At 43.4% G+C, this 16,530-nt stretch overlaps 3 protein-coding genes across 4 annotated transcripts; 1 reads left to right on the top strand and 2 right to left on the bottom strand.

Moving 5' to 3' along the window:
- LOC8079214 (phospho-2-dehydro-3-deoxyheptonate aldolase 2, chloroplastic) lies at positions 1,203-5,895 on the top strand. Its single transcript, XM_002463154.2, has 5 exons — positions 1,203-1,816; positions 1,918-2,195; positions 4,053-4,329; positions 4,443-4,688; positions 5,274-5,895. Exons 1-5 carry the CDS (start codon positions 1,274-1,276, stop codon positions 5,550-5,552), a joined length of 1,623 nt encoding a protein of 540 aa, XP_002463199.1. The 5' UTR covers positions 1,203-1,273; the 3' UTR covers positions 5,553-5,895.
- Positions 7,486-10,300, bottom strand: LOC110432396 (40S ribosomal protein S6). 2 transcript variants are annotated; one of them, XM_021452719.1, is made up of 6 exons: positions 10,151-10,300; positions 9,998-10,062; positions 8,682-8,739; positions 8,483-8,591; positions 8,116-8,388; positions 7,486-8,009 (listed from the first exon to the last, which is right to left on the bottom strand). In XM_021452719.1, exons 1-6 carry the CDS (start codon positions 10,154-10,156, stop codon positions 7,768-7,770), a joined length of 753 nt encoding a protein of 250 aa, XP_021308394.1. In that variant the 5' UTR covers positions 10,157-10,300; the 3' UTR covers positions 7,486-7,767. The 2 variants fall into 2 exon arrangements, with proteins under 2 accessions (XP_021308394.1, XP_021308393.1); XM_021452718.1 differs by having other exon boundaries at positions 8,483-8,739.
- Positions 10,650-15,692, bottom strand: LOC8061558 (serine/threonine-protein kinase SAPK2). Its single transcript, XM_002460996.2, has 9 exons — positions 15,265-15,692; positions 13,726-13,800; positions 12,248-12,349; positions 12,114-12,167; positions 11,934-12,026; positions 11,763-11,855; positions 11,517-11,621; positions 11,328-11,426; positions 10,650-11,255 (listed from the first exon to the last, which is right to left on the bottom strand). The coding sequence occupies exons 1-9, from the start codon at positions 15,382-15,384 to the stop codon at positions 10,977-10,979; spliced, it is 1,020 nt and encodes a 339-aa protein (XP_002461041.1). The 5' UTR covers positions 15,385-15,692; the 3' UTR covers positions 10,650-10,976.

Below are 16,530 nucleotides of genomic sequence, written 5' to 3'. Positions count from 1 at the left end.
GATGAGAAAATCTAGGGTTCCGATGAGGAGCTCATTGACATCGGAGACAAGTTGTTTTCCCACATCAAGTAAGAAATTCTATTCCCGAACGGCCTTTAGAATATGGTTTGGGGGGCGAACGCGACACGATGATAGAGGCAGGTGAGACAACGGTGGATGAGACAGCAGGGTGTCGTCCGCTGAGGTAATACGAGTAGACAGTTGGACAGGACTAGTGCGCGAGCTGCTCTGAGATTAGTGTGGGCAGGGTTGAGAGGCGGGTAGGAAGGTAGGTGGCGTAGTGATACCCTAGATTAGTGGGCGAGGCGCCTGTGGTGGAGGTAGGGAAAAGGATAAAGATGACGCCAATCAATGAGCTTCCCTATCTTTAAGGGAGGATAATATTGATAGGTGACGAGAAGAAAGCGGCAAAGTAGGGCAACAAAAACATGAGGATGGAGGAGTTCGGAACAAGACGACTCGAAGCCAAATCGCATGCTCCGATCACGTTTTATATATCGGGGTGTTTTCCCCCCTAATATGACGATACCAAGGCCTTGTTTAGTTCCCAAAAAATTTTGCAAATTTTTTCAGATTCTCCGTCACATCGAATCTTTAGATGCATGCATGGAGTATTAAATATAGACGAAAATAAAAACTAATTGCATAGTTTGGTCGAAATTGATGAGATGAATCTTTTGAACCTAGTTAGTTCATGATTGGACAATATTTGTCACAAACAAACGAAAATGCTACAGTACCTGTTTTGCAAAAATTTTTTGGAACTAAACAAGGCCCAATTCGAAGGGGTGCAAAATTTTCCCGTTTTATGACCAAGATTTTCGCACGTGTGCGATGCATAGAGTCCAACAGCACAAGCCGTCAACCATTTGGGCGGCTTCATCGATATATAGCCAAGCCGAACATCCACGCCTACCAGCTACCATAGCGAGCCCGCACCTACCCTCTTTCTCTGCCGTCACGGCCCCACATTGTCATAGACGTAGACTCGCCACCAAACCCTGGTGGTACGACCGCTCTAATTGCAGCCACAATCCCCAAACTACCCTTCCCCCTCCGTTCCATTTCCACCACCTCCTATCGTCGCCACCCGGCGGCAACTACCCCACCCCTCCGTCGTCGCCGCTCACGGCTACCAACCCCTCCTCCTCCCGCCCGTCAATAAGTACCGCCCCGCTCGCCACCTCCATTTCCTCAGAGGAGACGCCCTGCACTGCACGACTCCTCCCCATCTACCACTACCAACCCATCTATCTACCACCCCTCGCTCGCAATGGCGCTGGCCACCAACTCCGCCGCCGCCGCCGCAGCAGCAGCGGCCGTATCCGGTGGCGCGTCATCCCAGCCGCGCCGCGCGGCCGTGTTCCTCCCGCTGAAGAGGCGCACCATCTCCGCCATCCACGCCGCCGACCCGTCAAAGAACAACGGACCCGCCGTCCCCGCGGCGGCCGCTGCCAAGTCTTCCGCCTCGGCGGTGGCCACGCCGGAGAAGAAGCCGGCGGCTCCGGGGAAGTGGGCGGTCGACAGCTGGAAATCGAAGAAGGCGCTGCAGCTCCCCGAATACCCGAACCAGGAGGAGCTGGACACGGTGCTCAAGACCATCGAAACGTTCCCGCCGGTCGTGTTCGCCGGAGAGGCGCGCCACCTCGAGGAGCGCATGGCAGAGGCTGCCATGGGCCGCGCCTTCGTCCTCCAGGGCGGCGACTGCGCCGAGAGCTTCAAGGAGTTCCACGCCAACAATATCCGTGACACCTTCCGTATTCTGCTCCAGATGGGCGCCGTGCTCATGTTCGGTGGTCAGGTGCCGGTCGTCAAGGTACCAACCAACACATCAAAGCCACCACTAAATTCCGGTCACCCGGCATGACGTTTTGCCAGATCTGATCCGACCTGTTCCAACTTTGTTGTGCATGATAGGTGGGGAGGATGGCTGGCCAGTTCGCCAAGCCAAGGTCCGAACCGTTCGAGGAGAGGGATGGTGTTAAGCTGCCGAGCTACAGGGGTGACAACGTCAACGGCGATGACTTCACCGAGAAGAGCCGCGTGCCAGACCCGCAGAGGATGATCCGCGCCTACGCGCAGTCGGTGGCGACGCTCAACCTGCTCCGCGCGTTCGCCACAGGAGGGTATGCTGCCATGCAGCGTGTCACACAATGGAACCTCGACTTCATGGATCACAGCGAGCAAGGTGATAGGTGAGAAAAATCGTCCCCTTTTTCCTGCGATTTTCAGTACTAGCGCTTTTGCTGTGGAGGTTGTGAAGTCGCTGTCATGTCAGAACGAAAATCTCCTGCACATATCTCGTTATTATCACGATAATATGATGAAGAAAAATAACTAGTTACGCAAAATATAGGTTGCCAGTGATAGCACGGATCCACCTGTTTTGTTGCTAGTTTCAAAGTGGAAGTAACTATTTATAGATACTGAACATCTTGAGGAAAGTTTAAAATATGGATGGAGCTAGAACCATTCTTAAAATAGAGCAATGGTGCTCAGCTTTTTTTTGTGGTTCTTTGTTTATTTGTTTCTTAGATACTGAACATTTTGATGAAAGTTTAAAATATGGATGGAACTAGAACCATTCTTAAAATAGAGCAATAATGCCCAACAGTTTTTGTGGTTCTTGATCGTTTGTTGGTCGCAATGGTGTAAAAATCATGTGGCTCTTTTGGGCCATAATAAGTCAGTAGTACGAAGTTGGGTATAAGTAGTTGTAGTAGAACATGTCAGATCTTTCCCTTTACATGTCCCTTTCTTTCGAGGAAGTTGCTAGCAGGGCATCACTGTCTTTGAGTGCATCTCCTTTGCATGTATTGTTTTTTTTGAGTAAACAAGGTACCATGAGAAAGTAGAGTTAAGTCAATAAAACATGTCACTGGTAATCTGACCATGAAATTCTTTTATTGGTCATATTTAATGCATACAGTTTTTCTTTCAGTTTTTATTTACTCACGGCAATGTAGTCTATATTGTTTAATCAATGTACTTTATAATATTTTTGTGGACTAAGTATTTGTATTTTCCCGAAAAACTGTTGCCCCACCAAAGTTCTCACAAGTCTCCATCAAAAGGGCACATGTAAAACAACAATTTGTAACCAGAGATACAAGAATAGCTTCGCTAACCATATATTTTTGCTACATGATTACATCAAATGTTTATCTAATTTTGGTTGAATTAAAATTGTCCGTGGTAGTATGGATCCGCCTCTTTTGGTGCTAATTTCATAGTGGAAGTAGCTATTCTTAGATACTCAATATTTTGTTGAAAGTGAACATATGGATGGAACTAGAACCATTCCTGATTTTTTTCCTGCTGACCATGTAATGAAGCAATGGTTCTCAGCATTTTTGGTGGTTCTTGATTGTTTGTTGGTCATCAATGCGGTAAAAATCACGTGGTTTTTTGGGCCATGAGTCAGTACGAAGTTTGGTACAAGTAGTTGCAGTAGAATATGCCGGATCTTTCATTTTACATGTCCCTTTCTTTCGAGGAAGCTGCTAAACAGGGCATCACTGTCTTTGAGTGCATCTCCTTGTTGCATATATTGATTTTTTTTTTGTGTAAAGAAGGTACCATGAGAATGTATTATTGTCGGTCAATAAAACATGTCTCTGGTAATATGGTATTTTCTAGTATAAAGTTACTCCATTAGATTATGGTGCTCCACCATGAAATTCCTTATTGATCATATCTAGTGCATACATTTTTTTTTCTTTTGTTTCAAAGTTTTGATTTAGTCATGGACATGTAGTCTATATTGTTTAACTGATGTACTTTATAATATTTGTGGACCAAGTATTTCGCTTTTCCTGGGAAGTTGTTGCCTCACCAAAGTTCCCATAAGTCACCATCAAAAGGGCACATATAAAATAACAATTTGTAACCAGAGATTTACATGTTATGACACAAGAATAGCTTAGCTAATCGTATACTGTTGCTACATGATTACATGAAATGTTATCTAATTTTGGTTGAATTTAAAATTTGTGCTTGCAAATGGTCAAATGAATATCAATCTGATGGTTATCTTCATTGATGGTATATAGGTACCGTGAATTGGCCCATAGGGTGGATGAGGCTCTTGGGTTCATGACTGCAGCAGGACTTACCGTTGACCACCCGATAATGACGACTACTGACTTCTGGACCTCGCACGAGTGCCTTCTCTTACCCTATGAGCAGGCTCTTACCCGTGAGGACTCCACCAGTGGCCTTTTCTATGATTGTTCAGCCCACATGTTGTGGGTTGGTGAGCGCACTCGTCAACTTGATGGAGCTCATGTTGAATTCCTCCGTGGTGTGGCCAACCCTCTTGGCATAAAGGTCGGGTTTAAATCCTTTTTTTCCTTCTTCTATTGATTATTAAGTGAAATCCAGGCACTGTGCTCGTCCTGTCATCCTGACTGTCAAATTGGCATGTGATTTGTGGAATGTAGGTGAGTGACAAAATGAATCCCAGTGACTTGGTGAAGCTGATTGAGATTCTGAACCCTTCAAACAAACCCGGAAGGATCACCATAATTACAAGGATGGGGGCAGAGAACATGAGAGTAAAGTTGCCTCATCTCATCCGTGCTGTCCGCAATGCTGGATTGATTGTCACATGGATTACTGATCCTATGCATGGAAACACCATAAAGGCCCCTTGTGGCTTGAAGACTCGTCCTTTCGATTCCATTCTGGTGAGTCACCTTCCACTGCAAATTTCTTCATTATTCGCTAGTATGCGTTTCTGTTATGATAAGTTTGAATGAGTCTCAGTTTTGTTTGAGCGTTCATATCTGTATCGAGAATATGGAATGATATCTAAAGTTCCTATCCATTCTTTTGCTCTGTGTTTCTACTAGTCTGTAAGATTGCAGGACTTTAGGGCATACATCATACTTCTGGAATATTGTATCTGCTTATGATTTAATAGAAGTAAGGTCACTGCGCCACTTATCCTTAACAGGTCTTTGCTGGGCGGGGGCTAAATGATCTTGTTCAAATTCATTTTTAAGCATACTTTGGGTCAGCATTTTAGGTGCTGCTATTGACGAGTTTTCAGCTTAAGCTTTGATACAAGCCATTTGCTGATGTCTTTTTAGCTTCATGAATGGATGTTAAAATGTCACTCTAAGAGTAATATATTTGATAAATGAATTGGTTGACAATGGCTTTGATCAATGTATTTTCACTGGAGTATTTACACTTTATCTAGAAACATTCCATCCTGACCTTCCAACTGATATCATTGCTCTAATCACGAACTCCACTATATCTAACAGGCTGAAGTGCGCGCATTCTTCGACGTGCATGACCAAGAAGGAAGTCACCCAGGAGGTATCCACCTTGAAATGACTGGGCAGAACGTGACCGAGTGCATTGGTGGATCACGGACTGTGACCTTTGACGACCTGAGCGACCGCTACCACACCCACTGTGACCCAAGACTGAACGCCTCCCAGTCCCTGGAGCTTGCCTTCATCATTGCAGAGAGGCTCAGGAAGAGGAGGATGCGGTCAGGGCTCAACAACAGCCTGCCGCTGCCACCACTGGCTTTCTGAATGGCCAAAGCCGAACAGAGAGGGTAGAAATAGTTGCAGTGAGTCGAAAGAGGTGATCGGCGCCTATTTATTTGTTGATGTTCGGTGTGGTGGCCTGGTGGGTGCTCTTGGCACAAGTTACATGCTGGGGAGCTATAGGAGGTACTTGTTGTATCCTGGAAGACAGTAGCTAGCATTATGTGTTGTAATTGTATGCTTTCGTTTCCTGTTTTGGGTGCGTGACTTGCCGACTTAGCTGCTTCTGGTGTTTTGACCTTGGTAAGGAGAGAATAAAGAGATAATGGGAGTGCAATGTTTGCTGAACTGGTGCTCAATAAATTGATCGATCCCCTTGATGGTTCTATTTTGTTCTCTTCTGCAGTGATGTGAAATGCTTGTTCGTAACTGTGGCCTGCAGTTGCAGTTGCCAGCACCACTGTGCTTACAAGCTTGTGTCGGGCTGTGGGCAAGTAGTGGCGCCCATGGGCAGTTTGCAATCATGCGGCGGCCAATCTCTTTCTATACGAGACATTGCACCAAAGTACATAGAATTTGAATGGCATAACGTGGTTAACTGTTTATGATACAAATTTGAATTTTCTAAATCTTATTACGTTTGGTACACAGTCAAGAATTAGTAACTATATATACGATTTCCTAATTTATCCTTTCCTTCTAAATTATAAGAATTATAGTAACTATACGATTTCCTAAGTTATCTCTTTCCTTCTAAATTATAAGATGTCTTAACTTATTTTTTACTACATACTTTAAACATATTTTATAAACATATTTTATAATTTAGAATGGAAGGAGTACCTAGTAGCTGTATTTCTCAGCAAAGTTCCTGACTGTACAAAACGAGCGAAGCAGGAAACAACTTCCATGCAAAACTAAGGCTTTGCAGCGATCAACACGGGTGGTACCACCAAGCGCCAATAAGCATTCATCTCCACAGTCAAGACCAGTGACGGACTGACCGTACATGCAGCAAGCCCACGGTGAAAAACCATTCGTTTTCTTATGAAGAAAAAGGGTGTAAACTCCAGTGTGGTAAACTTGCTAGTGTAAATTCGATGGAGCAAGCGTTCAGTTCGAAAGGGCTCAAATGGAGTTAGAGGTTTTGTGACATCTAATTCAGTTTAAATTAGGCTCGTATGGGGGATCAGTCTTAGTCCCACATTGGTTGTTTAGGATGTGTATTAGATCAACATATAAGATATTAACTTGAACCGATATATTGAATCAGTATCTAGTTAGGTCCCTTATAAAAGTATTGCGCACGCCAACCCATGCTACGAGACATGGTTATTTAGTTGTTACACATGTATGTATCTTGTTTGTTTAAATTCAAATTCAAATTCAAATTAAGGAGCTATGAAATTTCCTCTGAGCTATGAAATATCCTGTGAGCAATGAAATCTGGTACCCCATTTCAGACATCTAATTAGAGTTGGATTACGTGTAGTTTAATTTTGTGGTCTGAAACGTCATATGACTGACTGGAGTCTGGGGGTAGTATTACAAAGGTTGATCATGATGGTTGCAGGCAGCAGTGCAGCACGGCAGAAACAACGAACGTTTATTCTTGATTGGTTGCCCTGGAAATGTTCCAGCTGGAATGATAGGCTTATTTGTACTTAACATGGATTAGCTGGAAAAGTTCCCGGCCCCAAAACCGGCCAAACGAAGAGGCTTCAGACTGCGTTCCATTTTTTCAGCGTAACGGCTGAGGCCAACTTCTCAGCGAAGCTCCGGAATAAACGAGATGAGACATGAGACCAGGCCATTTTAATTTTTACAGCATGTTGCCATGCCACGAAGGCAGGAATTATCACCGAGCACAGTAACTTTCCCATACCCTGGTGAGTTCAAATGCTATCAGACGATTTCATTCTTCAGTTGCATTCCGATTTCCGAACCAACATCGGCAGCTGTTCAAAGTAGAGAATTATTAGACAGCCAACGACTAGAAGGTCGCCAGGAAAATACTATGTTAACATATGGTGCAGAACAAAGACGAACGAGGCCAGCTGATGTTCACAGCATTAAACAACATAGTAAACCTCTGGTACTCAAAAAATTCCGACAAGCCAGTACCATGTTCATACAAAATTGCAACAATTACTCATAAATCTAAGTAGAGTGGGTCGACTGATGCAACACAGCCAGGGCAGCATAGGTACTTAAGTTGTAACAAGATAGGCCTTAAAACATCTCAAAGCTCTGAACACTCTTAAGCGGTGGAGGCAGCGGCCTTGGCAGCAGATGAAAGCTTGGACCTCCTCTTGGCCAAGCTCTCGCTACGGCGATCCCTCTGTTCCTTCAGCCTCTGGGCAAGAAGCTTCTGGTACTCAGCAGCCTCAGACTTCTTCTTAGCGATCCTCTTCTTCTTGTCAGCAATTCTAGCGCGCTTCCTCTGGAGGGTCAAGGGGGTCACAAGCCGCTGGATCTTAGGTGCCTTGCTCACCTTCTTGCCTGCAAAGGAAGCAAACAGTTTAGCTTGCTGTGGTTGGAAAATTTCAGAAAGCAGTGGATACAATAATAAACATTACACAATGCTGTTACCAACAAGAAAGCTCACCGCTCTTGGTAGTGAATGTCCTGCGGTATGTGTTCACATACTTGCGTACATCATCATCCTTGGAAAGGTTAAAGAGCTTCCTGATCTTGGAGGCCCTCTTGGGACCCCTCATCCTTGGCTTCTCAGTGTCAGTCAAACCAGGAAGATCATTCTCACCCTTCTTAACAATCACCAAGTTGATAACAGAAAGGTCTTGGCTAACAATACAACCACGGACAGACTTCCTCCTGCGCTCACCATTACGCCTCCCATAACCACGGAAGCAGGGAGTACCTACAGAATTCATATCGAATGTTCAGGTAAGAACCACAGTAAGAGAAGGCCAGAAGGGTGTTGAGAGTACAATGGAGATAAGAAGTTTCTATACCCCTGTGGAGCAGAAGGCGAACACGACCAGAAGTCAGAACTCCTTGCTTCATTGGGAAGCCTTGCTTGTCACATCCACCCATGATCTTGAAGACATAACCCTTGAACTCCTGCAAACAAAGAAACATATCACACCTATATTTAAGTATGAAATCAGCAAAAGGATCATGGATCAAGAAATAAGTTATCAGTAAATTTACCTCGCCCAGAGCATCACCACTGACCTCCTGGGAGATCCTTCGGTCATAAAAGGCACGCCTGTAGTTGATAGAAAGGTTTATCAGAAAACAAATCAAAACAGAGCAGGAAGAATAGGCCTTGTTTAGTTCCCAAAAAATTTTTGCAAAACTTTTCAGATTCCCCGTCACATCAAATCTTTAGACACTTGCATGGAGTATTAAATATAGATGAAAATAAAAACTAATTTCACAGTTTGGACGGAATTGACGAGACGAATCTTTTGAGCCTAGTTAGTTCATGATTGGATAATATTTGTCAAATACAAACGAAAGTACTACTATTCCTATTTTGCAAAAAATTTTGGAACTAAACAAGGCCTAGCATCTGCTTATTTGATATTCTACCATCCAGAAAAGGATGCAACTCTACCTCTCTATCTCTAGTCAAACTTTCTAAGGTGCAAAGAAATTTATAGAAAAGAGTACCAATATTTGTACACAAAATAGGTATACTACAAAAATATATCTCATGTCAAATCTAACAACATTTATTTGATATCATAAATATTGATGAACTTGGTCAAATTCAAAATGGTTTTAACTCGGTAGTATGGTAGACTTGCATTCATTTTGGGACAGAGGGAATACATTAAGACAGTTTTTCAGTAAATCTAAAACGTAGATGGTAAACAAATTGCACTTCCAAAATAATAAAATATAACAGAACGATCTACCACCATTTTGAATCTAGTTAGTACAATTTCAAGAATTAAAACTATTAGCCTCAGTTGCTCACTACCCCTATATGAAATCTCAATTCTCAGCACAATTTTAAAAGAGGGGTCAAGGATTATTGCCTGCTCCTAAATTCAACAGTAGATGCATTTTAAATAGATTTAAGCATCCTTAACCGCAATCAAGATGTTGCTGTCCTAATTTTAATCATTGTACACGAAAATTCACACCAACGAAATGGGAATGGCGCATTTCTAAACATTAATTACCTCAGAAAGTATGCTAAACATGTCTTTGAAGTACTATTGCCTAAAAGCCATTACATTATAACCGGATAATAAGGCTAACATATATTAATACACTATCAGATGCTCCAGTGGGAACAGCAAGCAACCTAACTAAATGAATCTAAGCAGTAAGACTGCTAAGGAGTCAAGGGAACAGTTGGGAAAACTACGTAGAACAAATCGATGCATAAGTACTAGCACTCAGTCTGAAATACTCAATCGCCTCACCAACAGAGCGCTCGAAACAAAACACTACTCCCACGGATCTAAGAGAAACGAAAAATACAGAGCAAATGGAGGATGTGAAACACTCACAGCTTCTGGTCGTCATCGATTTCCAGCTTCTTCTGGCACCCGGTGGTCGGGTTCGCGATGTTGAACTGGAACCAACACAAGGAGCGCACAGATCAGAGGCTAGATACCGACAAACATCGCCTAACGAGGGTACCGCGAGTAGTAGTGGCTTACCTTCATGGTGGCGTTGCGGCGCGAGCTCGATGGAGGCGAGGAGCTCGAGCGCTGGGGGGCGGCGGCGGCTGCGGCGGCGCGAGGGCTAGGGTTTTGGACGAGAGGGCAGAGGAAGGAGACGAGTATATAGCTTATATAGGGTGGGCGGATGCTAGGAGGCGCGGGCGCCGCACGGCACGGTTGTGAGGATGGATCCTGACCGTTCGTCGCTGCCTGCGCGATTTGGCAGTTGGGTTGCATTAGCAGGCCGAAATAAAAATGGGCCTCAACCTGAATGCGAGCGAGCTGTACCACCCAGTTCCCCCAGTTTCTTGGCCCATTAGAGAATTTTCTTGTTTTGTGCCATCGAAAATGCTAGTCGTTGTATAGACATGTTTTGCTTTATAAAATCGAGCTTGGTTAGCTTCCGTATATTAATGCTAGTCGTTCATTGATTTAGTAAAACCAAAAAAGATTAGCTGATAGAGTAGTAACAAGTAGTACTCGGTAACTCATAAGATGGCTTCTAGTAAAATAATAAAAATAAAAAACACATTGGCTACATGCAGCAGATCAAAAGATCAGGCTGAGGCACTCATGAAACTGCCCAGTTCATACAGGGCAAACACAGGACCTGAACAAGAATTCAGCAAGAATACATGACATAATAACGTCTATTATTTATCCACAGCGTGACTACCTTGATTACGCAAAACATGTGATATTACAACAACAAAATGGGAGCTCGGAGCTCGCTGAAACAAGATGGAATAACAGTAGAACACAAGACCAGAAGGGTGGGGGAGAGTCCCGTGACAGCAACAGCGCCGAGACAGCTTGAACCACGTCACAAGGCACATACAAAGTCACCGCTGTCCTCAACATCTATGTCGTCGACATCAATGTCATCCAGCTCCATGCTCCCCAGGCCAGGGAGCTGTCCCGAATGCTTCAGCCCGTCACCGGGCTTCCGGGCCTCTTGTATGATGGTCATGATCTCCTCCAGACTTTGCGAGGGGCCATTCATGTCAACCAGCTGTAGGTTCATCTGGTACTCGTCGGTCATCTCGATGGGCAGGTTCTTCAAGAACCACGGGTGGTTCTTGATCTCTGGGATGGTTATCCGCTGCATGAAATGGATGATAAGAATGCAGGAGTCTTATGATTTTCGTTGCAGAAAATGTTTCGACAGAATTACTTGCTCAGGGATCGCCACAAAGATCCGAGACAGCAGATGTCTGCACTCCATTGAAACTCGGACAAAATCAGGAACCGCATATTGGACACTGAGAATCCGCTGCAAGAAAATTAGATACATGAGCTCAGCTGAACAGAGTAAAATAGTACATGCAGAAGTGATTGTTCGGTCAAGCTTGAGTTTACTCACAGTAAGCGTCTTGCGGAAATTCTTCGGTTCGTCGGGGTCCTCAAATGGATAAGCACCAACAAGCATCACATACAGAGTAACTCCACATGACCAAACATCGGCGACCTAAATTGAACATGGTGATGTTTGAGGGTTCAGTGTTATTTATTAAGATATTTCTCTTATTCTGAAGATGCAGCAAGTTTGTGTGCCACTCCACTGGAAATAAGACCATAGGAAACAAGAAACTAACAAAGACAGGATCACCTTTCCATCATATTCCTTTCTAGCAAGGACCTCTGGAGCAATGTAAGCTGGTGTCCCGACAGTTGATTTTGGTTGAGAGTGCAACACAGAGGACTGAAAAAAAAACATGAGTATGATTTCTAGTGTTCATTTATCGGCAAGCTGCTTACTAAAGTTCATAATCTCAAATACCTTGGAGTAACCAAAATCACATATCTTTAGCCGAGGTGCTATACTACCATCCAGGAGAGTGTTTTCTAGTTTCAAATCTCTATGACATATTTGCTGCAGCAAGGGAACAAAAATAGCATTATGTCACAGATGTTCTGATTTAAGTTACTAATCAGATGTTAGTTGGAGATAATTATATACCATTGAATGACAATAGCTAACTCCTGAAATCAGTTGTTGGAAGAAGAATCTTGCCTACAGAGAACAAATAATTTTCATTAGAAGTACATATCTTCGGTAATATGAAAGATTCACGTGTAGTAAAGATGATCTACCTCATCCTCACTAAATCTTCCAGCTTTGCAGATCCTTTCAAATAGCTCACCGCCAGCAGCATATTCCATAACTATGGCCAAATGTGTGGGAGTTAGCACAACCTGAAAAACTAAGTCTCTCTTTTAAGTTTGTAATTTGGAAAAGGTAACAAATTTAAACTTTGAGACAAAATGTAATAATCACAGTTGGACCCTCTCCTACTGTTTTCTGTAGAATGTAAGCTCCAATTAAATCCACAAATTTACTGTTGTGAAATGACCAGTACACTAAGACACTAAGTATTTCTCTGGTACTGCAGCCAAATTAGTTGAGAGGAATGCAAGTTACTGCTAGAATCATAATTGACTCTACTTGCTGCAGCCACTTTCATTCCAAAGAGCCTAGCTGCAAGGAACATTGCTTAAAGGCATGCTGCTAAGAAATCCTGAAGAAAACACTAATAGGTTAAAAAGAGTTCAGACTATGGGACTGAACTCCGAACTTATTTTTGGCTGATGTTGCCATCTAGTGATAATTCTCCTTCACTGTACCTAGTTGATACCTCTTTTTTTGGATACTAAATCAGGTAGCACAAACAATTGTGCCAGGTATTCCATGCAAACAAGAATACATAACAGAAAAACAAGAGGATAAAGCAGGCTGCTAAGGAGCTGTCACTTTGAGTGATTACATTATAGCCAATCAACAATTATGAGGTGTTGGAGAAAAACTCTCACGCCTGAATACCATAGGTACTTCCCCGTCTTAAAGGGCATGGCACTAGTGCAGGCTATCCAAGTATACAACAGTCATTGAAACAAGATGCCAACTAGGCAACTAGTCCTACACAGATAGAAAAACAGACAATGACTCTAAGGGGGAAAAACAGATCTAAAGGAATTATTCTACCATTAAGTATCACACATAGCATTTACACCAACTACACTGAACATATGACACATTATAAATTTATAATAGAATACTTGCTACCAAAAATGCCATTCAACTCTGCAACATGGAGATACTCTCGCCTTACACTCCGTTTGTCCAATAAAAATTGCGGAATGGATTATGTGCAAAGAATACTTTGCTGCTGGAAGCGGGATAGGAAGCTGAGCACAACGGCATACTTTATCTTTATCTAGTCACTCGAAAACTGAATGTTCTCTTTTGCATTTCAGTTTTCATTCAGAAGTTTCAGAAATTTCAAAGAATGTGTAATAAAATGCACAAGGTATAGGTTTCCCCGTATGTAATAATTTTTTTTCTGGAATACGCAGGAGAGCTGCGTATCATTGCATTACCCCGTATGTAATAATTATAAAATTCACCAGCAGCTCTTATGAGATATTTTCATAACACTCAGTAATATGAAACAGAAGGCATTATCAATTTAGGAAGGGCTCATTTAGAAATGCAACATTTCAAATTTCCCAGACTGTAAAGCACTATTGAATCTAAGTTTGTATTGCTGTCACAGAAGCAAAATGGGACTTACCTCCTTAAATTTAACTATGTTTGGATGCCTCAGCGACCTGTGGTTCATGATCTCTCTTTGGACATTCTCATCAATCTATGAAAGCAGAAGGAAAGGTTACAGCAATTAACAGATAAATAAAGGTACTCATGCATCATTCCAGAAGAGCTTTTGAGAAACCATGAGAGTTAAAGAAGTGAAATGTGACACAGATTGTTACAGGCAAGCAGAATAACAATAATATGTAAACAGATGTTGTAAAAAACACGTGTTCAACTCTAAGAAAACACAAACAGCTGCACAACTAATCTAACCAGATACTTAAAATCCAACTCATCATTCCCTTTTGCACTATTACAATAACAATGCCATTAACTGCAGATGTCCAGACAACATGGATGGTGAATCAAACAGATGCTAGAAGCACCCATGGGGAAGCTGAAGTTAATGAAGCAAAATTGATGTGGGGAAATCAACTAAATCACGAGTAAGGCTTGTGCTGTCGGTAATCTTAAACGATAGCATTGATGAACAAACAATATTCGATGCTATTGCTAACAGTAACAGATATGATTATTTGAATTGTTTATTGCTATAGTAAAGCATGGTTACCTACTATGGCAGGTTATTGCTATCTCAGTATCTCTGGACTGGTACAACCTGACCAGCTCCCCAGAACAAGAAAATAAGGATCCATATATCTAACGAATAGAACTAACAATACCTGATATTTTCGTATTACCCAGTAAACGTGACAAAGAGAGTAAATTGCACAGAACATTCACTTAGGTTGGGGTTTATCTGCAATATGGGCACATAATTTAGAAGTGATCCTTTACTTCTTTTCTAAAAAAAGAAAGTTCCCCAACTGAAGCTAAATCACCGAGAAACAAAACAAGTTTTAAGAAATCAATTTACAAGAATGCATAAGCATCTAAATCCAGCATAGCTAGATGAGTAGATTAACCAGTACCCAGGTGGCCACGTGCAAAACTCAGCTCTTTTTCTGTAAACAGATACTAGAAGCAAAGTGACACCTGCATTGATCAGTCAAGTGTGACCTAGGGCCAAGCAAACAAAAGAGTTGTGCATCCACTACTAGAAAAAACAATTGAGTGATGTGAACTATTAGTCAAAATTCAAGTCACATTTATGAAGATTCAGTCACTCAGGGCAGAAGTTCAGACGGAAAAACAGAGTAGATAGGTCGGGGCCTGGGGGAAATACTAGCGAAGCGTTCATGCCATCTCTTGATCAAGCTATATCAAGAACGAGTAAAGCAAACAGATAGCTGGTACGCAGAATCAATCAACTACCAAGTAAACAGTACCGACCAGTAGTCCAGTACCAACCCCAATAATGGGGTTCCTGTTATGCACCAGAAGAACAAGGCAAACCTAGGACTAGGGAGGACCAGAATTGAACAATCCGATGAAAAACCCACCTGCCAGAATTCGCATTAACCGATCGAACGCACTCCAAGATCAAACCTTTTTCACGCGCGAGGGGAGACTGATTAAGGTAGGGAAGGGGGAAAATCGATTCAAAAGCCGTACGCACCTTCATCCCCCGCTCGATGAACTTGACGGCGAAGAGCTCCTTGGTCCTGACGTCCCGGACCAGCTTGGCCACCCCGAAGTTACCCGATCCTATGTCCTTGATCACCTCGTACCTCTCCATCGCCACCTCCCTGGCAGGTTTGCTTCCTTGCCCTCTCCTCACAACGTCGTCGTCACTGGTCTGAACGCACCGTCGTCAGGACCAAGAAGTAGCAAGCGAGTCGAGCTGCTAGCAGCTCCACCACCAATCTCAGTCAAATACTGAGCTGCAGGGCCGGCGAGTGGAGTGGACTGTGGTGGGAGGAAGCAACGGAGCAAGGCAGAAGGAAGCGGGCGGTGGGGGCAGAGGAGGGGAAGGTGGAGGAAGGTGAGGGGAGTGCGGTGTGGAAGGGGGCTTTTGATAGGGCCGGCCGGGTCGAAGTGGGAGGAGAGAGACGTAGCCATGTAGGCATACCAGTATGAGTATACCGTCATCCGCCGCCGTGGACCGTCGTGGTGGTGGTGGTGGTGGTGCAGGTGCAGTCGTGGGCTCTCTCGGTCTGGAAGTGGTCGCCGCGCTGGTAATTGGCAAGAAAAAGGAGATTCTCGCCGGAAAGAAAATAAGAGAAAAACTGGAAATTTTGGACCGGTTTGGTGGCTGCGCCATTCCATCGCCTCTCCAATCTTTTCCTCGTTGATTAATGATGATGATTGAGGTTTCGTGCTTTCACACAACGAAGAACAGTGTCAGTGCAGGACACTTGCCGCTTGCTGCTGAACCTGAGATTCAGGTTGGAGTGTCATGGGGAATTCGGATGGCCGAATCGTGTGAACCATTGCAAAAATCTGGGAATGATCCCTCTTGATTCTCCGGTCAGCATCCTGCTAGACTTGGAATCCTCCGTTTCGACAGTTTGGTGATTCGTCGAAGATACGGCTAATCGACTCAGCAATCAGACCCCCCACCCCCCACCCCATGTCTGATAGGTTCATGTCTCGCCTTTTTCTCACCACAAAACCTGCAGTCTGAAGCCATGATGAATTCTCATGACATGTTCACCCAACCGTCCTCAAGAAAATATTGTCAAAGATACTCATCTCTGTTTTTTTCGAGAATTAGTATCCATTCATCATTAATAAGAAATAAAAAAACTGAAGAACATGTGGATCAGATTGGGTCAGATCTGGTGACCATAAAGAATTTGGAATGTCCATATGGCATCACCCGAGCCATAAAGGGAAAGATGGGGAGCTAACCGTGCCCTCACGTATGTGCAGGTAAAGATTC

The sequence above is a fragment of the Sorghum bicolor genome, chromosome 2 (assembly GCF_000003195.3).
Source record: "Sorghum bicolor cultivar BTx623 chromosome 2, Sorghum_bicolor_NCBIv3, whole genome shotgun sequence".
NCBI classification, from domain to species: domain Eukaryota; kingdom Viridiplantae; phylum Streptophyta; class Magnoliopsida; order Poales; family Poaceae; genus Sorghum; species Sorghum bicolor.
This window is presented reverse-complemented; position numbering and strand designations above follow the sequence as displayed.